A 23,073-nucleotide genomic window follows, 5' to 3' on the forward strand; every position below is an offset into this window, starting at 1 on the left:
AGACTGTGCAGTGAACAATAGTTGGTATTTCTCTACATCTAATTGTCCTTCTATTAGAAAACATAGATTGGGGGTAGTAAAAAAATATGTTTATATTCCCAAAAAATACTTTCAAGATATTTAAAGTTGTTAGGTATCTATAGTTAAGATGTGATTGAATATTATATTTTATTACAATTTCCAGTAACCCAGTTTAGAAAAAAAATCAAATTTTATATTTTTATAAAAAATAATTATTAATAAATATTTAATATTATTACACCTCACCTTAATTTAATGTTTGGAAATGTAATGGAAATAGTGTCAATAAATGCTCGCTTACCAGTTTTTTAAGTCTTGTACAAACATTAACCAATTTATTTATTATATTAATGGAATGTATAAAAAAAAATTGCACCAGCATTTTTTAATTTTATTTAAAAATTAGAGTAATTTATGTAATTAATTTTACGTACCAAGTTTTTACCTATATGACTATACCTATGTATTTTATGAATGCATTACATTTTTTAAAATGTTTTTTTTGCGATTCTGTATAGTATCTCTATCTAATACTTACATTATCATAATGTAATATAGGTAGATACATTTGAAAACAGTCTGCTATAATTATTATGTTATATATATAATTTTATCGTTGCATATAGGTATTACTATTTTCGTTTTGTTTGTTTTCTTAGTAACAAATATATAGGTATATAAATTATAAATACTTATTATAAATGCCAAACTATTATGTATACACGTTTAAATGATATTGATCGAAGAACAAGACGTTTTTAAACGAACATATTCACGTATAAAATCTAAATTTGTCAGGTTAATATTGGCCAACGTTTGGCTTCGTACCAAAATATTTCAATTCGCCCTCATTTGCTATTAGCACCACTCAATCGTCGACCGCTGCTCAAAAACGCAATATTCCGCGAAATAAACTTATAAACATTTCAAAATTTATTAGGTATTATATTGATAATTTATTTAGATAAACATATCTGTTTATATACGTAAATATTTTGTTTAATTTAATGTAAAATTGTTATTGAGTTTTTTTATATTTTTAGTTTTTGTCAGTATTAGTGAGTGTAATGTGAACAGCTTTTGAACATATTTTTTTTCAAGACGCCTCACTAGGTATGTAATTATTTATTAAAAATTAAATTATTATGTTTTGGGCTTGCGTATTTAAATACGATATGTATATGCACAAACATTATTTATTTTATCATTTGGTAAACAGTAATTTCACTACATGAAAATTAAATGAATCAATATTTTTTACAATTATTACAAAGCTGTATATTAGCATGCTTGCAGAGTTAGAAACCAATTTACAATAAATATTATTCATAAATTTAGAGGTGTGTACAATAATGTGCCTTAATTTATTATTGAACATTTTTAATAGTCTACTTACTGTGTATTCGTCGTACATGCTTACAATGTATTGATTATTATAATTAATAATTAAAAATATAGGATAACACCCAGATGAATGCCAACTAACTGTCTCTTTGTCTTGTCTAGTAAAAAGTATTCGTAGGTAGTTCTTAACCTATATAGATAACAATAACTATTGGTATAAATTTTAACTGATACCTATTATTTTAAATTACAATAATTTAGTTTTATATTTATCATAATGCTACCCTGTCATAATACACAAATTCCACCAATAACCTAATCAATAAGAAAAAACACAAAGATTTATAATATCGATCAGATTATACGAGTAGAAATATAGCGATTCAAAAATGTGAATCTAAAAATAATGTTGCTTATCCTGTTAAGGCAGCACTGCTAAATTACACGGGTACCGTGTATCTTTGTTTCTTGCCAACATAGAATTGGAAGCTCTTATTTATTTTTGCAAAGTAATTTATGAAAAGGTAAATAAAATACGGTTACATAAATTAAAACAACGTTTCGCAAATAGTAGGTATATGACCATCAGGTCAACTTTTGGCAATTATTAATAATTGACATGAATTATTAATTTTTTGCCAGTAACTAGATTAAATAAAAAATAATCTATTTTATATTTTACATGCATACCTATAATATAAATATATATTGTTTATATGATGAACTGCCATGTACATATTTTACTATGTTCCTATGATTAACACCGTTAATACAGGTACGTTTAATAAATTTTTTTTTTTTTTTTTAGACATCTTTAAAAATTATAAGCAGTAAGCTATTATTGAGTTTTAAACCTAAATTTTACATAAATTATAATATTATCATTGATAATAGTTGTGCTGGTGTGTACCAGTGTACCTAACGTAATGTGTAGATAAACGCCATATTAAACATGTAGGCATGATAAATAAAGTTGAAATTAATTTAATACCTACTGAAATAATTTTTGTGAACACTATTGATTTGGATACTTATACATTTTATGCTTAAAATATGATTATTTTACTTTAAAATATTAAATGTTCTATTAATTTTTTTAATTTTCAACAAGTAATTAAACACTTTTAAATTGTTTCATAGGTACATAGTATTTATACGTATCATGGTATTTATCATCATAGTATTATTTTCTTTTCTTTAGTATGGGTACAATAATATGTGTTATTCAATTTATTTTTTGTAAAAGGGATTACCCTATTGTTTTTTATATAAATTTCTTCTCTCGTTTTGTCTATTTATTTATATTATATTTCTTGTCCATTGTATCGATACATTTAATTAATAATTATCATGAATCAGTAATATGATAATAAAGCTGAAAATATTTTGAATTTGGCGTTAAGTCGACTTGAGATAAATAAACCATATTTTACTAATTTCAAGTCTAAGTATATCTTTAAATTTTGATTTTTAAATAGAAAAATTAAGAATTTTTAATCAAACCTATATGAAGTCAAAAATAATAATAATAATAAATAGTTTGACCTTAAGTACCTATAGTTCATAACGAATTTGAATAATTTTAAGATTTTTATAGTATTATAATTACCCGGTATCATTCATGTATAGTTTTGAAATAAATTGTACCTATTTAAGTTGTTTTTTAAACAATTATTTTCATGTTTAATAAATAACTTCTAATGCGCTGAATAATTCACACATCGTTTTTTTATTATATTTTAAGTTAATTGTTTTTACTAAAACAATATTACGTTTAAAACCTTATTTTTTCGTAAATCATTTTTATAAAACACAATTTGTTTCAGTATATTTCTTTTCTATATAAATGGCATATTGGTTTTTATTTTAATAGTAATTTAATCTATAACAAATCCTAACCATTTAAATAAAAAAAAAATATATTCTACTTTCTTGAGTTAAATATAAATTCATGCGTAAACCACCACCTCATAACAACTTTAAAGGTTGAAAAAATAAGCTACAAATCCTAACTTTTATTGTAAACGGTCCAGATTGATTTCAGAGTATATAGAGGACAAAAAAACAAAGAAACATTAATCTAGGTATATATTATATCGCCAGAGGAATAGCCAACTAGCGTAATCCTCATTTTTTTTTTTTTTTTTTAATAGGTTATAATTAAATAATATTCTTGACACATAAATATACATTCTGGCCAAAGTAACCCAAAAATTAATTTTCAAAATTGAATTTTTCTTTAACTTAAATAACAAAACCTTTATAAACAAAAATTGATGATTAACGTAAACCATAACATAATCCACTTGAATTTTAAATATTTATTTCTTATTTCAGTTAACTGAAATATTAGTAATATAAGTCTCAACATAAACCTCAATATTTAAACCGATTATAAAATTTTTATTAGCCAAACAACATAACCCATCCAAAATAGCGTAACCCACAATCATCTCTAAATGTCATGCCACATGATATAGCCTGCTAATGCTTTTTTTTTAAATAATTAAATTTTGAATAATATGTGTATTCTTTTAATTAAATTTATTGGATATAAAATTACAAGGTATAAAGTTTTCTAATAAATAAAAATAACATCAAAAGATTAATTTAAAAATAAAGATATAACCACTATTTTAGTATCCCATGTAAAATTTGGTTTTTGAAGGTTACCTATATCAGTTAGCCTTTTCATCAACGATATATGTAAAGGTTAAAACTTTTTTTGCATGATAAACAAAAAGTATAAGTGACATACCAAGGGATAGATTGGTCTGGATTTCCTTTATTCCTCGTTTTGAGTATTCATATAAACCATACAATTACAAAATATATTCAGTATTAATATAAATTTAAATGGTAATATTTAATATTAACACAGAGGTACAAAATAAAAACAAAAATTAAAAATAATATATTTTATGCTCGATCATACAATTTCTGAAAATATAACTGCTGTTTAACGTTTACTATATTAAGATAAAAAAATATTCCGTTAATAATTTTTTTATTTAAATTGTACCCAATATATTGGTCTATCAGAACTTAGAACTAAATACATATAATACCTAAATTAATATTATTTTTTATTGATGCACAAATTTTATTTTAAATGTTTAATATTATAACTTAATAGATACTTCTTTATATTATTTATCATTAAGGTATAAATTAAATTAAGGTTAAAAACAAACAAATAATTTAATTAAACATAAAATGATGCAAAAATTTCAAACATTCAACAAAACTTATATAATTAAAAATAATTTCATTTTTTTATTATTAAGTACCTTTCTGTATAGTGTATAGTATATAATATTTTAGTTTTTATTAGTTATTATTTATTTATTTTAAATTATTATTTCTTGTATAATAGAGGATCTGAATCATTTGGTTCAATTTTCTCAAACAGGTAGAGGTTATACATAAATTATTTATTATTAGGTAATTTAAAAAAGACCTTAGTGGAACTTATAAAAACTAGTTGAGACTTGAAAAATCTCGTTCCTATTTTCTAAACATTTATGCATAACAATTAATCCTAATTTTATTGAATTTTTGATTGATAAGTTAATGCCGAATCGCATATGTTTTTATCAATTTTAATATAATGGTATCTTAAAAAATATATAAGTTTAATAAAAATAACTCTTTGTTTCTACTTAAAAAAATATTAGTTAAGGATTATAATTTGAGTTTTTATATTAATCCAAATGAATTATTTCAGGAGTATACTTCAATACATATTTGAGCAACATGCCAAGACGCAAACAACGTAAGTATTTAAAAATTTAATATCAAATTATTAATTAATAATTAGGAATTATAGTAATGTCCAATTTTATAATTGTTTATATAACTTTATAAGAATGAAATTGGTGAATTATTTAAATATTACCTTAATAACTTAAATGACCTTAGTCATTGAAGTTGTATCAATGTTCTCTTTCATATTCCTGTTTAATATCTTTGAACATTTAATGGGAAAATAAAAATAAAAATAAAAAAAATGTCAACATTTTATATGCAAATTATTAATGGTGATTTAACTTTTAATTACAAATATTTTCGTAAATATGTTCACTTTAATAAGAACCCATTTCTTATTATTTTAACTTATTATTATAAATGATAAATATAAAATTTAATTTTGATATTTAAATTTATGCACTTCAATAATACCCAAGTTAATTGTACTTAAACCTTTAGGCTTTGTATATGTCGAAAAGTAAGTAATTAAAAAAATATATAATTATTTTACAGTCTTTTGATTTGCTTATTATTTTTGTTGGAATCAAATTTATTTAATACTACATTTTTAAATAAATATTTTATTTTATTAATTATAAATTTTGTATAAAATCTAAACAAAATAAAACAAACAACAAAATTTGTGATGTAAAATTATAATCTAGAAATGTATAAACGAGATATATAGGTTTTATGGTTAAAATGATTTAAATTAATATATCATATAATTTAAGTTTGACAAACGAATTCAATATTTTTTATAAATTTCTAAATTTTGGTTTATAAGTGCATGAGTTTAATATAATAAATATAATATTAAATGTTTCACACGTGGCAATTCATTTGAAAAAATCAATAAAACCATAATTTAAAATAATAATTAATAAATAAATAATCTAAATTTGAAACGAGTTTTTTTTTTTATTAGTCAAATGTATTCCAGCCATTGTCATAATTATTTACATTTATCTGTTTGATTTATAATAATAATTAAATATATTTTATTATTAGAAACATAATATGCATTTTTGAGGTCGTAAGATTTGCATTTCTGTGTGTCCAATTATTATGTCCTTTAGTACCTACTAACTGCTAGTTGGTACAATATATTGTATTATCCACTAAAAAAAAAAAATGTTTCTTAATTATTCTCATTCAACTGTATGTATAAAAATTATTATTTTGCCAAAATGCAATTAACATGAATTACAAATAATAGTAAATTACATATATTTTCAATATAATCGGTGATTACTAGGTAGGTATTACTAATAATAGACTCTTCATCGTATACATTTACCTAATTATTAAATTTAATGTTTTATAAAGTATGTATTATTTATAATTTATCAACTTTAACTTTTAAATGAAACGAAACATGTAAATATATTTTCAAAGGTCTGTATTATTAAATTAATAATAAATAATAATATATATTAACTTTGGCTGCATCTAATATGCATATTAACTAGTTACGATACAAAGATTACAAAAAAAAAAATATCTGAACCGACTAAACCGAATTGTTACTTGGGTTATTTTTTGTATTATAATCCAAGTTGCAGTTAGATTAATATTTACCTTTTAAAAACGATGTATCTATCACACCTATATAATACTATTTTTGCCCGTTCAAAAATAAAAACTACTTTATGCGAATTAATAACTGGAGCGTGTAAGGTTTTAGTGTTTTATGTTCACAGTTTTAGGATATGTTCTACAATACTCATTTAAATAGTTTTATGTTCATGGATATTTTGAAAAATGTACAATAAAAAACATAAATTAGAAATATTATGAGTTAATTAAAAATTAACCAAATTAACAAATTTCAAATTTATAAAAAAAATACCAAATAAGTTTTACCCATACTATTATATGTCACAATTTGACATACAAAAAAACAACATTTTTAACCTACTTGTTAGCAATTGAATGTTACGAATATTACATACAGTCCTATGTCTGAAGTATAAAAATAAAAAGAAAAATTAAGTTTAGAATAATATGGAATTAAATATTACACAATATTGTTTATTTTATATTTTATATTTTTAATTAGTAATAATATGTATCTAAAAAAAAACTTATGTCGTAAATCGTATGTACACTAAAAAAAATTTTCACCCACAATTAGTAGGTAGGTACCTATATATGTACGACGTCAGTATACTAAAAAATCCTGAATCACAATTTGGAAGACATTTTTTCTATGGGACGCAATTATAGTAGCCACCCATATGTTTAAACAATTGACTTGGTTATTTAAAGTTTAATAGAAAAAAATTTGAGGTACTAAAAATTTCGTTATACATATTAAGGTTCTAACTATTTAGAGTTGAATGTATATTATAAAAATCAAATAATAAAAAACATCAAATTGAAAAAACAAGACCGGCTACTATAGTTGTAGACTGCAGTTATAAATATCAACCTTAATCCATTTTATATTTTTCCGCATATTATAATTATACTTTATTATTGAGCCTAATTATTACATAATTAATAATTATAAATTATCATATCTATAAAACTGTAGATAATAGCAGAAATCTTAAAGCCTGACAAAGAAACAAACTTAAAAGTAATAAATTTCTTAAAAATGTTCGAACTAATAATTAATTTAATTTAATTTACAAAATAATATTTCAGTAAAAAAAAGAAAAAAAGCGGGCAAGTGGGTACCGCTCTGCTATACATTAGGGGATGGGGTGAACCTCGGACTAGGGTAGGTTAAATTTGAATGCAATGATAGGTATCATTGTATACGAAAAACGATTCTGAACGGAGATGATTTGTCAGTCTAGGATATATTATATTTAAATATTGTCATACATTCTATTTTGAAACAAATATTTTATTTTTCAATTAGAATGCATTTGCAAAAGTCATGATTAATCAATTAATTATTAATTTTTATGAATTATACCTACAAAATAGTTTGCAAATATTCATGGTTTTGACGAATTTTTGTCAATATTTGAACTTCAAATGCTAATAAAAAAAAAATTGTGCCTATGTGTTCTTAAAATTTTTTGATCACTATAAGAATAACTTATGAGGAACTTTATATTAAATTTTCAAGTATTTTGATTGGGCCAAAAAATTTTTATCGATACTTCAAAAAAAATTTTCAGAAAAATTGAAAACTTCAGTTGTCTATAGATAGCTCAAAAAAGTCAAAATATTTTGAAAAATTAAATCATGTAAATAAAATGCCAATCTAAATAACTGGTAAAATTTTCAAGTATTTACGACTTATACTTTTTGAATATTAACAAATATTTAAAATCATTTGAGGATAAATCGTTATTGTTACGCTATTTCGTAAAAAATTAAAATTCAAACGCACTTAAAAACTTTGCTATAATGATGCTTCGAGTTTTTCTATAGCTACTTAAAGGAAAACTTAGGAAAAACATGGTGTAGTTATAAACACAAATAATTTTATGATTTTTCAACTTCAAAATTACTTACAAATTTTTGCGTTTTCGATATATTTCGTAAATATTTGAACTATAAACGTTTATAAAAAAAAAATTGTGACTAACGATTTTTAATTTTTTTTAGTTACAATAAGAACAACTCATAAGAAACCTTGTATTAAATTTTCAAAATTTTTTGGTCGTCCAACATTTTTTTACCGACACTTCAAAAAAACATTCTCATAAAAATCGATAATTTCAGTGGTCTATAAATAACTCAAAAAAATTCAAAATTTTTTGAAAATTAAACTGTATATATATAACACTAACATAAATATTTGATAAAAATTTCAAATATTTACAGTGATTAGTTACAACCATATAAAAAAATCGGTTTGGTCGAAAACTGGTTTTGCGTAAAAATTCCCGTTTTTCCGTTATTTTTATTTTATTTTTCTCGATTTTTTTGAAAACTGTTGGAAAATGTTTACTTTTTACCTCTATAATGCACTAAGGATATTCACTTTGCCATCGGAAACTATCCCCGAAATTTGAAATTGAAGCATTATTTCAACTACTTATGCTGTACACAGACACAAAAAAATAAAAAAACACACATTGTAAAATCAATACATTCATCTCTCCGTTTAGAATATAAAATGTAAAAATGTAAAGTGTAAAATACGTTAATAACGTTAATAACCTACGTTGTTGAAGCGGTTTTTGTTCAATAAAAAAAAAAAAAACTGTAGATACAAGACAATAATAAAATAAAAAATAAAAATAAAATAATATTTGATTATCTAGTGAACTTAAAAATGAACTTATATAATCAGATTTTTTTTTATTTAACAGATTTCTTTAAGTACAATTTATTATAAATATATACAAAAACATAAATATAATATAAAGATAACACATTATAAGTTATATTTAATAGTCTAAAACTATATTGCATTCACTCATGTTGTGTATTATTACCAGTATCACAATTTAATTTAAATTTTAAAAATGAAAATGAAATGTGTTTACCTATGTTATCTTAGGTTACCGAAAATGTTTAATTAAGATCCTCGAAAAATTAATTTTGATAATAAGAGTATAAATGTTTAACATGGGTTCTAACCCCCAAAAATTTAAATTTTATAAGGTCCTGCGACAGTAACATTTCTTTGATCGACCTTCTAAATACATACATTAAATTTCGTCTATGATTTAAACAAGTGGCAGAGTTTGATTATAATACACATATTAAGATTCTAAACGATTCTGCATTTGCATTTTTCTTAGTTCGACATTAAAACTAGACATTTTTAAAGCAAACATGATCCTAGCTCGAGCCAATCATTTCTATATGACATATGAAACATATGCATGTAATATTTATGGTCAATTTTATTATTTTATTTTCACTGGCATACAATTGTACTTTATTTAAGTACTTGAAATCTAAACAGATAGTTTTTTATTCATCGGTTATTTTCAAAATTAAAATTTTTTAATTTTTTCTATTTTTTTTATTTAACACATCAAAAAAGGTTAACATTGTAAAAGACTCAGTTAATTTTTATTAATATATACTAAGTGACATTTAAAATTCTTATTATAATATTTTTTGTGTGTTACTGTACTATACTAATATTTTATAGTATTTTTTAAGTAATAAAATATATAAACAAATATTTAATAAATAAATCGTTTAAAGGCTCCAAAGTTAAAAACTAATTATGCAAATAGATACGCTTTATCATGTAGCAATAATATTGGTATTTGTTAGTTAAGGACAGTAAGGTTAAAATTTATTAATTTATTTATTTATTCATTAACTATCAAGTATTTTTGTAATTATTTAAATTTCAAATAATGTAATTCTTTTTAAATGCCGATAGATGTGTAAAAATGTTTATTTCATATGATTCTAGAATAAATACCTAAGTTTATTGTTAATTAAATATCACAGTAAAATAATAATATTTTTACATTACAAAGGTAACTATTTTGTTAAAAATATCCAAGTATACTATTAAAACTTGGCAAAATATTATTGTACTTAGTCACTATTATCATCATGACAATTTCTTGGCGGAAAAATCGTTAATGTAATTCGTAATTTGTCATCTCAATAATTTAACAAAGAAGTCACCATCTCGTAGTTAAAAAACTGAACGTTTTAAATTAATGTTAAATGTTATTAAATTAATTTATTATAAAACGTGTCTTTCAAGAAAACCATTTTTCTAGGTTTTATTTTATAGACATATAATATACATATTTACTTTACATTCTGAAATAAAATTACCAATTGCTTATTTGTTAATCAAATAAATATGCAAGTGTATAAGATATATCCCATTTTAACTTAAAACTTAACTATAAAATAATTTAATTGTGACAGACAAATAAATGGTTCATTTAAATTAAATGAATTAATATATTTTTATTCTTTTGAAATCGATCAATGAGTTATTTTAATTTAAATATATTAATTATAGCATATTAGAATCCACAAGGAAGCATATAGGAATTCATTTTAAGCCTAATTTAAGGTTTCTGTAATATTGGCTGTTCTTTCTTAAACCATTGTAATCTAATTAAAAACATAAAGTGATTGCCCATCGTGAAATTTTATATCTATTATGTATCTAACATAAGTGGCTAAGTACTTTAAAACTACTAAGGCGCACCTACGTACTCGTACAATATAATTAATAATTAACTTAAAGTTGGTAGGTTAAGTTAGTATATAATATTATATAAATCGGTCATAAATTTAACTTTCTTTGTTACCTATCAAATATGTGAATACAATATTATATAATGATATTCAATAGTGTCTTCAATTTTAGACGAAATCAATTTTGTTATTATATTACTAAGATTAAGTTCAGATAGAATTTTAAATTTTCACCAAATATTTGTATTAGCATATTAGTCATATTAGTCCAAATTACCTCCAATAGAAATATCGATTCTCCTATTGTACCTATATTAGTTATTACTAACTGTTTAAAATTTTTTTTTTAATACATGTAAATTAATTACAAATATATTTCTATACTTCTGTAGATATAATTATTGGAGCATATACTCATATTATTAAACTTGCTAGTGATCGAGACCCATTTAATTTCTAATTAAGTCAAAATGTTAACACATTTATGTATAAATATATGTACTTTAGACATTTTAAGTATAAACAAATTTAATAATACTTCAGCGTAATACAAATATTGAAAAACATTGCTCTAGAATCTAAATATAAAACTCTTTTATTATCTTATAGTAATATTTTTTATACTCTCTTATAAAAAATATGTCTAAGCACGAAAGACTTATTTATTTAAATACTATATATAATATATGTAGTATATTATAATGTATAAATAAACAATAAGTTGGTATATCATATTGTTATTTGTTTCCATAAGCTTTTGACTTCTAACTAATGAATAAAGTTATACGACCAAGATATCAACTAGTACTAGGTAAAAATAGAAATTATTTTTATATTTTGTTGATAGTCGTGTCACAACAGTCGACGCAAGTAAAGATTCACTATCATGCTACCTATCTATATACTACATATTGTTTTGTCCAGAATAACTTTTTACGTTGGTAATCGAGCGATGAAGGGCTATCTATTTTTTTTATTTTTTTTTTTGTCACGGTTATTTCAATGTTTAATTATGTCTCTGATAAAAACGTTGATACTTTTAAAAATTATATCAAGTTAGACGTAGTCCTTAGATAAATATTTGTAATATGACTATCATGTTTTGTCATCACTCATATCGATAATAATTAGTAAAATATAGTTTTATAGGTATGTAACAATAAATATTAATTTATTGAAATATTTTTTTTCTAAGGGTTTCTGAATATATTTAATAGGATTAATAGGAAGTTACTTTCAAAAATCACAAAATATTTAATTAATTAAATTAAATTAAATGCTAATTATTGTTCTGCATGCATTGATAATATGAATATAATATACGATTTAAAACAATCAAATAAGTATATATAAAAAAAAAAAAATTTAAATAAAGAATGTATATTTTTACTATTTATAATAATAATACTTAATACGTATTATATTTATTTACTAGTCTTTAAAACTGAAATAAATAAAGTTAATTTTTAATATATTTAAAAAAAATTAAATTATTATTAAAATAATAAAATAGTATTAAAAGTGAAAATATAATTTATTAAAATTTAGTTTTAATTTATTTATCAATATTATTACAATATTTATCACTGTTAGGAATATTCTTTTAAAAAAAAAAAGAAACTGTAGCACCCTAAATTAGGCTTATACATTTTTACCATATTGTTTAATCATAAAAACTGATACTAAATGATTATAATACGTTATATAAATGCCTAATTTTTTCTTTAATAGTAAATTAATAATTTTTTTTTTTTTATATTTATAGCTTATGTGTCGGAGCTTAATTCTATTTTGGCAAAAAAGGGAGCAGTAAGTACCTATTTAATAATTTATTCATTCAAATACTGTTTAAAATTAGTAAATAAATTAATATTTAACAAACTTTTAGTTAAATGATAAGTTATTTTTTAAAGAATAACGTTTAAATTGTATTTTTTTCAATAAATATAAGGTTAAGTGAAATTAGTTTTTAAAATATAAAAATATATAAGTACATACATATTTGTTGTATTGCCAATAACCTATTCTCTCGAAGGTTTGGATTCTAATACATAAATATACGTGTGAATTTTAGTAGAAAGTTTATGTATAATGTTTGTATATATTTCCGTGTTTAAATAAATTTAACAATCTTTGTAAATAATTGCACGAGTGTTGTCTACAATTTTAATTCAAATTTATAGCAAATTTATTATAAAGAATGATTTGTTAATTTTAAAAATAGATAGGTTTTAAATTGTTCAGTGTCCTTCTGTTTCATTCTTAAAAATGTAAAGTTTTTATAAATACAAAAGAAACCATGATGAATCGGTGACTCGTATTTTTTCAAACTCATCGGCTGCGTCTACGTTATTTGGCACTGTTACAATTTCTGGCACCATTGGATATGAGGGTTTGGGCCATTAAAATTTTAACATTTCGGTTCGATTCGTGCTGTGTCGGATGGTGGCATGTGCCAGAGGTGGAAATTAGCTAAAAAGACGATTCTAACGTATTATTACCACACAAAATTATAAACAGTCTGTTCCGACGCGAGTAACCGTTCGCATCATTTTACATCTACGCGCGTTTGTGCCTCGCGTACACAAGTTACTTGTTATGATCTTTCTTTGATGATTTCTATATAATGATATTAAAATGTCAACATACTGTCGTATTACTGGCAAGAGCCGTGGTTTACCAAAACCAAATTATTTCCCATTGCTACCACCAATCTCTCCGGCAGATGCAAAACGGTTTTGTCGCATAACTGGGAAGTCATATGGACTGCCTGCGCATCATTACATACCAGTGTTAGTTGGACGAAAAAAAAAAAATTCTGATCCTAAACATGTAGTGATAAATGGATATCGGTATGTATTTCCAATAATAGACGGATGTTCAGAATTATCTGATGTATTGAAAACAAAATGCACAGATGATAATAGGTATGTGTACGCTGTGGATAAGCGTAGATGTAGTCTCGTATTTCCAACGAGCTTAGAAAAAGCAGTTAGAGATGGAGATGTCAAGGATGTTATGATGTCAGAAACCAGCGACACAGTACTTCTAAAATTGCGTAAAGGTAAAACCGTTGAGTTAGAAATCAAAGAAATGAAAATATCAGGAATGACGTTGATGGAAGGTGAAGGATTTCGGAACAGGCCCAAACAGAAAAAAACCATCAAAGAAGATTGGAGGAGGAAAATATTTGAAGATAAAGAAAAGGAAAGCGATGCTGAACTAGAACAAGAAGAACTTAAATCAAAACGGATAACATTTTCGGCAGGTCAAGGAAAACAAATCGAATCTATTGAATTTACACCAAAAATTATAAATGTAAAATCCTTGAGTATTTCAAAAATAAAAAATATTGTTAAACCAACTACGAAAAATATAATACTTGGAGAAAATATAAATAATTTAAAACTTCAAACCGATATATTACCAACTCCAATTTCAATTGAACCGAATATTATAGATATCGGTTCTGCATTTCCTGGAGTGGTACATCAGACTTTTCTTAATGATACTGTTCTTACTAATTTACCTATTATATCAGTTATATCACCAATAAAACCTCTGATAAATAACTTCAATAAACTTCCTGTAATTTTGCCTGATATAAGCTCGTGTGCAATTGAAGAAATATTAACTGAAGATAATATAAATAAATTGTTAACAATTGATGAAATTAATGTACTGATTGAAAATATTCAATCGGGTACTCAAAAATTAATTCCTACTAGTCAAGGTATGGCTAAAATATTTAAATTAGATATTAACAATTCTGAAAAGTATGTACCAGGACAATATGTAAAAACTGAAGACGGTGAAAAATTTGTACCTGGTAAAATAATTGACACAGCTAATGGAAAATTATTTGTGCATGGCATTACGGTCCAGACATCAAATGGACCAAAATTTCTTCCTGGGCAAATTATTGTAGATTCTGGTAAATCTATGTTCATTGTTGGTCAAAATATTGTAACAAGAGAAGGAGAATCGTTTGTTCCAGGACAAACGATTACAATAGAAGGTGAGAAAAGATTTATGCCTGGACAAACAGTTATTACTACTGAAGGTATTGGTTTCGTGGCTGGACAAGTAGTCAACAATGGTGACGAATCACATTTTATTCCTGGGCAAACCGTGATGACTATTCATGGACCGCAATTTGTACCAGGACAATTTTGGAATGATGAAAATATCAAATTTACTCCTGGACAAAGTATTTTAAAAAGTAATGGTGATTGGGAATTTGTTCCCGGTGTCTGTGTTGGGTCATCTTTTATACCTGGCTTAACAGTTGATGAAAAAGAAAAAAAAGAATTTATTCCAGGAAGAATAGTAGAAACTGATAATAACACTAATTTTATACCCGGTATAACAACTTTAGATAACAATGGAAATACAAAATTTGTTCCTGGAATAAGTATTGAAACAGAAAATGGAATAAAATTTGTATCTGGAAATATTTTATCGGACAATAATGGAAATAAACAGTTTATTTTGGGACATGTAACAAAGTCAGAAAATGGTGAAACAATCTTCACAGAAGCAAGGTCATTACAGGAAGTAATTTGTTCCGATGAAGTACAATCTGGAATTTTGACAAACGATTCTTTTTACCCAAAAGGTGAAAAATCTGATGAAGTTTTTGGACAGATGGTACAAACGGCTTATGGGGTAGAATTTTATCCAGGTGATCAAGCGATCTTACCAGCTGGAAAAATAGTTCCAGGAAAATTAATACGAAATAATGGTATAAGATTCGTCCCAGGTGTTGTAGTCGATGATAAATTTATACCAGGACAAATAGTGGTAACAGATAGAGGAGAGCAGTTTGTACCGGGACAAGTGATAGAAACTCAAATGGGTCCGAAATTTGTGCCAGGACAAGTAGTAGAAACAGAAACTGGTTCAAAATTTGTTCCTGGGCAAACGATTGAAACCAAAGATGGAATAAAATTTGTACCCGGCCAGATAGTAGAAACAAAAACAGGTCCAACGTTTATACCAGGTCAAATAATATTTACAGAAGAAGAAGGATCTAGATTTGTACCAGGTCAAGTTGTTGATACAATAGAGGGTCCAAGATTTGTACCTGGAAGAGTTGTGGAAACTGGAAATTGTGTAACTTTTGTACCTGGTCAAGTAGTCGAGACTACAGAAGGTTTGAAATTTATTGCCCCAGATCTTCAAGATGCAGATGATGGTGTTTGTGAGTTCAGTGTCCAAGGATTTGAAGTGTCACCAGAAGAATTACAAGTTATTCAACCCAATTTTCCTCAAACTTCATATTATACACAAAATGGTAAAATGGCTCTAGATTCAAAAATGTTGGAACAATTATCATTTGCCGGCATGAGTATTGGAAGACAAGTTCCTGCGGAACTTCCAGAAGTTGATGTAAGTACACTTCCTTCAATGGAAGTGGCATATGACGTTGCAGAAAAACTGGAACTTAATAATGACAATACAATTAAATTGGCTCATATAATTAATCGATTATGTAAGTTAGATTTAAAAAATACGTACTATGGATCACCATTAGTACAAAACTTAATAAACAAGTTACCGAGTATAAAAACAAATGAAAATGTGGCTGAAGTTATTGAAAATCTTCTTACTACTACTAAATCGAGTCCTATAACAGCTTTAAATGAAATTTATGTAGTGATATTTGATGATGGTTTTGTAACGGATTTAAAAAATCCAAATAAAGTAAATATTTTAAAGGGAATAATGAACAGTTCTGAACTTGAATCTAAATACATTGCTGAAGCATTCAGTGAAATTTTGAATGATTCGGAAGACTCTAAATTACGTTCAGCATTTGAACATATAGCAGAAGAAAATATAGAGTTATTAAAAGAAGTAAAATTAAAAATTGACATGAAAAAAGTAAATAATGAAAAGGAAGCAATTGAAGCATTACAGTGGGCAATTGTTAGTGTCATTAATAAAACCAGTGAAATAACCGTTAATCAAATGTTAAAAGACAATAAAAGTGAACAATTCAATCGTTTGATATCTGATGCAGTTGGTCTTGCTAAAGCATTAGGACTGAAAGAAGTTGCTTCAGTACTTATGGATGTTCTAAACGATCGAAGGTCAGCTGATATACTGGCTTCAGATAAGATAACAATAGAAATACTAAGACGATTAACTGTAATGAGGAAGCTTGCTGAAAGACGGCCAGAATTTAGTGAAACCTTAAATGGGATGTCTGCTGACCCGATTGAAGCTAGATTGGATCCAAAATTACGTGAACTAGTCAGAGAAAGTGGAGTATTATTACTTCCTCCAGAAACAAACGTTGAAACATCGTTTGATATCCCTGCTGAATTATTTAGTCCAGGGAATAGTTTAGCAATGGAAGATTTTATGGTAAAATCGAGAAAAATGGGAATTTTACTTATAATTAAAAATGGTCTTCAAGCTGTAGTACCTCGAGAAGCAGCCAGATCAGTTTTAACAGGACAGGTTCCATACACTGTTTTGGATGAAAGGGGCATGCATAGATTTGAACCAATGAATGTACTAGATGTTCTAAAAATTCGTGGATTTAGTTCAGGAAGATATTCAATGTATAATTGTGCTATACAAAAAACATTAACAGAAGATGAAGGAACTATTACTCGTGGTAGTTCAATTAGTTTGGATGATAGACAATTAACAATTGGAGAGGTTAAATATTAGACTTTAGATTAGTTATTTAAAATAAACCCTTTGTGTAATGCTCAACTAAAGAAATTTAATTATGATTTTTATAGGGTGGCGGAGACGAATATGAGGTTCTTCAAGATTACGAAGCAGAACCAATTGATGGCGCTGATGAGGAAGATGACTTGATTTTAGAACCTGGTGATAAAGTTGTTGTACTAAAACAATCAAAAGATGATCCATCGATGTAAGTTAATATGAATAAAATCAAATTTAGCAGCTATTATTTAACTACCTTTTAAATTTATCAATTTTAATAATGATTGTTAAACCTTTTATAACATATTATATTATAGCGTACAAATAAAGATATTCTAAATTTGAGTATCTTATCTTTATCTTTATGCCTTAATCGATAAAATATGTTAACCAGAACAATAAAAATTTATTTATCAGTAGTTGATAGTTATTATGTATTAAAAACTTACTCATGAACTATATTAAAATTTGTTGATAAAAAAAAATAAAATAAACTGTTGATTATTTTTGGCGAGTACGTATTGTCCGCAGACATTACAAAATATTAAGTTTATTATTTTGAAGTTGAGTGACTAGAGGCCGAATGGACAGCCTATAATTAGAGAATTTCTGGCAATGGTTTTCTAACTGTCAAATCATGATTGGTCTACCGAGTACTGTTTCTATGAAGGCCAATGTTGTTTTCCAAACAGGGACTTAAGCGTTCTTTACATATAATTTGTTATCAGGGGCACCGAGGTAAAACGAAATTTACTATTGGACAATGCAGCGGCCAAACATAAAATGTCAGTACGACCAAATAGAGTACATCCAACCAAACACAAACCCTTGGACACAGACGGGTAAAATATGTCCATATATTGAAACTGCTGGCTTACGATGCTATTACTCGCTTGACGCTGCTTTTTGTACCTACTGAAATAAGAATCTGATGTTACGTTTTATTCAATCATTGTAGTATTGAAATTAAAGTATTTTCTGTGTTTTTATATGCTTTAAGTATATAGAAATTTCACAAAAAAAAAAAAAAAATAACAACTGCTTTTTTGTAATTAATTTGTTTTATAATGTGTTTTATACTTAGAATATGAATACTAATTAAAAATATTTATAACCTATAGTGTATTACCTATTACATTTTTATCCCTTACAATCAAAATAAAAAATTTAAAAATTATTAATTAGGTCTACATATTAAATAATATTTACAATAATTAAAATTACTTCAAATTTATCTTTGTGAAAAGACTGATAAGAAATTTGTTAGAGTGGTGTTTTATTTCAACCAAAGTTCATAACTACCATATGACTTATTCATACTACCAAACTTATTTGTTATCTTATGTTTCAATAATTTAATAATTTAATATAAAATCACGGAAAATGTATAGATTAATTAATTTAGATGTTTTTGTTGTTTTGTATTTTTAACGCAACTCAGTGAATAATCATAGGTAATTTTTACTGACTAATATTTTTTTGATATATTAGAAAATTAATCTAAGAGAATAAAAAAAAAAAAAAAATGTTAAATATTATTAGAATATGTAACAATTATTGTAAACTATGAAAAAACAATTTAAAAATCTGAAAGTTTATTTTCAATAATCAGCATTTTATTATTATACTGTATAATTTAACTAAAATCTAAGTGTACCTATATTTTTATACCCACGACAAAAATAAAAGATTTTTAGACGCAAAACAAATTATTTTTACACGAACTAGCTTTAAATTATCTTAGTAAGATAACATAATTTGCAAATATTTAAAAATATATTATCTAGCTATAGCAATAGAGATAAAACTTCTCTGTAATTACCTACTAGTCGCTAATATTTACTTATTTTATACACTTTATCTAAGTATCAAATTTTGTAATTACCTATTAGTTAAATATTTTTTTAGAATAAAAAATTGTAAAATAAAGCATTTTAAGAACAAAAAATTGTAGTTATATATAAGTAAATAAAACATATTTGTTTAGTACTATAAAAACATAATTAAGCTCATAATGAATCATTTTGTTGAATGTTCATTGAGTGTTATACAATTATTTTTATGTGTATTTATAAAACATGAACTGGCTAAACACGACTTAGCATCCAAAATCGTTGTTGTACAGCCTAAGTAATTATTATATTTTGTAGAAGTCAACTTATATAGGCAATGCTGTTATTATACAAAAACTTTGGATGATAGAACGATACTTGAACATTGGAATCAAATATTAAATGCTCTATATTTGCGTTCTTTGTTATTTACTAAGACACAAAATAGGTCACTTATTTTTAAAAATTCGTGACATAATATATGACATATTGAAAATCTATTTTGCTATAAATTAAATTTATTCATATAGATATTTAAAAATCTACATTATTAAGTGACTTTTGTTTTATTTAATGATGCATTATGTCATCTTTAAATAATATAAAATATTTAACCGAGTCTATATGGTTTTTAACCACTATAGAATGTAACGGTTACCTAATACTTCGTTGTCAGGAAATATAAATATACGAATAACAAGTGGTTAAATACAGCTTCGGAAAATAAGAACCGTAAATCATAATGTAAAAAAAGATGGCAGATATTTATGGAAGAGACAGTGAACTGGGGTCACATCATAAAAATAACTGAAATTCACGATATCTGATAATATGTTAATTTATGTACGTACATAAAAAATACATATTATATTGTTTTATACAAATATATACATCTCCGCTTGTTCAAATTCAATCGTTTTCAGTTTTTGCAAATAAGTAATATTTGCTGTGTGTTTCTAAAGTAAAAACATCCATACTGCTGGCTATACTATTTTTAATAGTAAATAAATTACTCAATAAAAAAATGACGTACATAATGTCTTAATTCTTCGTGTTTATTACTAGTTTTTGTTACATTTGTCTAGACTAGTTCACTGTTTCGAATGTGATAACTAAAAAATTATAGATACTAAATCGATACCAATATAGAGATGTTTGTTATTTTACATATTACTTTTTTAGCAAAACAATAAAATTAATTTGGATTTATGTAGATTATAAAAAGTAAATTATAATGTTTAGTTTTACAATTAATTTTATTAATTTTCAATGATATTATATTTGATCTAATAAAGACTGTTACGAATTATCACATAATATCACTTAAAATAGATACTTATGAGTAATACTTGATCATAAATCATAAGTTACACATTTTATTTGAAAAAATATAAAAATATAATCAAAAATATCCTCATAGCTCTTAGGTCTAATTAAACATCGTAAATAAAACTTTAGTTTTTAAAAAAACAAGTTAATCCATTAAATTTTTAAATTATTTAACAACTATAATAATATAAAAACACATAAATAAGCTAAAATATGAACAATTCTCATTTCATAGAAATTACATTTTTAAATTGTTTAATCTAAAAATACAAAAAAACATACTTTACCCAAAGTATTTTTGATAATTAACTAAAAATAATAAAATTTATCGATTTTATACGTCTAATTTTATACGAAAAAAAATTATGAATCTAAGCTTCTAATAGTTTAGGATTATTAATTTTTGAGTGACAACAGATTAGCCAAAATATTTAGCATTAAATGTTGGCATCTTTACTAATTTTTCACAATTTTCATGATGGCTTGCAGATATTTTTATACAAAAATGACATCTAAAAATGTTCAATGTTGGAGTAGTAAACAATTGTATACCTAATATGATTATGTAAAATCATCAAAATATGTAAAAACATGAAAAAAAAAATATTAAAAGTATATTTTAAACCTATAGTTTTGGCCGTCAGTTACTTTTGCTGACAAAATATTATTAAATTATTAATTTCTATACTTAACATAATAAATTTAATTCTAAATTATTTACTGCATTCAAATTAAGTAATACAATGACATTCGTACTCAACATGTTCTGTGTTCATAAATCGTTTGAAACTGCGTAAGTTTATAATATTTTCCTCGAAAATCATAAATATAATTTTTAGACTGTTATTATGTATTATACATAGTACTTAAACGTAATTTTAATAAACAAATACCCAAGTCTTTATTTAAATTTCATAAACAAATCTATACTACTGTAGTGAATAAAAATCATCGAGTGTTGGTGGCACTATTATAATAATAGATTTAATCGTTCGTAATAACTAAATAAATCAATATACTCGGGTACTTTTTATATACCCACCAAAAGGACATTTTATCTTTAGGAGTTTTGCCAGTAAATTTTCTGAAAAAAATGTTTACCTATCATTATATGAGTTTTAGTGTATATTGCGTACAAAATATTAAAGATAAATACTTAAAAATAAATGTTTGGTGTTAGATAAACAAAATTATAGTAAAAAATTATATCAATAAATTTTAAAAGACAAAATTATTAACTAAAGAAGTTTAGTAGTTCAAATAATGCTTTTAACATGTATTAGCGTGTTTTAAATAATTATCTATAATTATAAAATGACTGTATTAAATACACAAGAACTCGCATACATACATTGTATACATTTATTTTATGCTATTAATATGATGCTATGGTATTGCTTTTATTATTTTTATTACAAACATAAAAATGTGCTTTATTAATATTTTCAATTATTGATTTAGGTCATTGGTTCAAAGTCTTGACGAGCCAACTAAAATGGGATATGTACCTAATAGCATTCTAAAAAAAATAGCGGCTCCTGTTAGAGCGACTGCTGTGGTTCCGGCAGAAGGACAAACGCTATCAAAAAAGGATGCAAAATTTAATAGAGAGTAAGATAAGCCATTTTAAGAAATATTTTTATAATTTAAGTGATCGGTTAACATATTAACCAGATTACGGCACTATTCAATGGTGAACGTGACGTACGGCATAAATTTAATTTGTCCACTCTATTTTAAATACAATTCATGATTAAATTTAGGTAATCAATTTAACAATCACTACCCAAACCGAAATAAATTAATTCTATTAAAAATGCAAAAAAGCAAAATTAAATTAAATTACTGTTGTTAACAAATAAAACATAGTGCATATTTTAAAACTATATTGACTCATACAATTTAAACATTTATAATCAACTCTATAAGTATAATTCCACCGGAATAAAAATATTATAGATTACAACATTATATTTTATATTCATTCATGAATCTTTGTATCCATAATATA

At 24.5% G+C, this 23,073-nt stretch overlaps 1 protein-coding gene across 7 annotated transcripts in view; it reads left to right on the forward strand.

Annotated features, from left to right (window-relative positions):
• The first annotated feature begins 891 nt into the window (after positions 1-891).
• The window catches only part of LOC112592420 (obscurin), a 57,748-nt gene continuing 35,566 nt past the window's right edge, over positions 892-23,073 (forward strand). For 5 of the 7 annotated variants that reach the window (XM_025336451.1, XM_025336455.1, XM_025336456.1 and 2 more), the window contains exons 1-4: positions 13,751-17,886; positions 17,973-18,109; positions 18,630-18,743; positions 22,524-22,673. In XM_025336451.1, the coding sequence (XP_025192236.1) occupies positions 13,852-17,886; positions 17,973-18,109; positions 18,630-18,743; positions 22,524-22,673 (4,436 nt within the window). In that variant the 5' untranslated portion in view covers positions 13,751-13,851. Of the gene's footprint in view, positions 962-1,064; positions 1,135-5,092; positions 5,141-12,979; positions 13,024-13,750; positions 17,887-17,972; positions 18,110-18,629; positions 18,744-22,523; positions 22,674-23,073 lie in introns of those variants that run through there. The other 2 variants (XM_025336457.1, XM_025336454.1) reach the window with 2 other exon arrangements.

This window comes from Melanaphis sacchari, unplaced genomic scaffold (genome assembly GCF_002803265.2).
Source record: "Melanaphis sacchari strain LSU unplaced genomic scaffold, SCAv2.0 Contig174_pilon_pilon, whole genome shotgun sequence".
Taxonomy (NCBI): domain Eukaryota; kingdom Metazoa; phylum Arthropoda; class Insecta; order Hemiptera; family Aphididae; genus Melanaphis; species Melanaphis sacchari.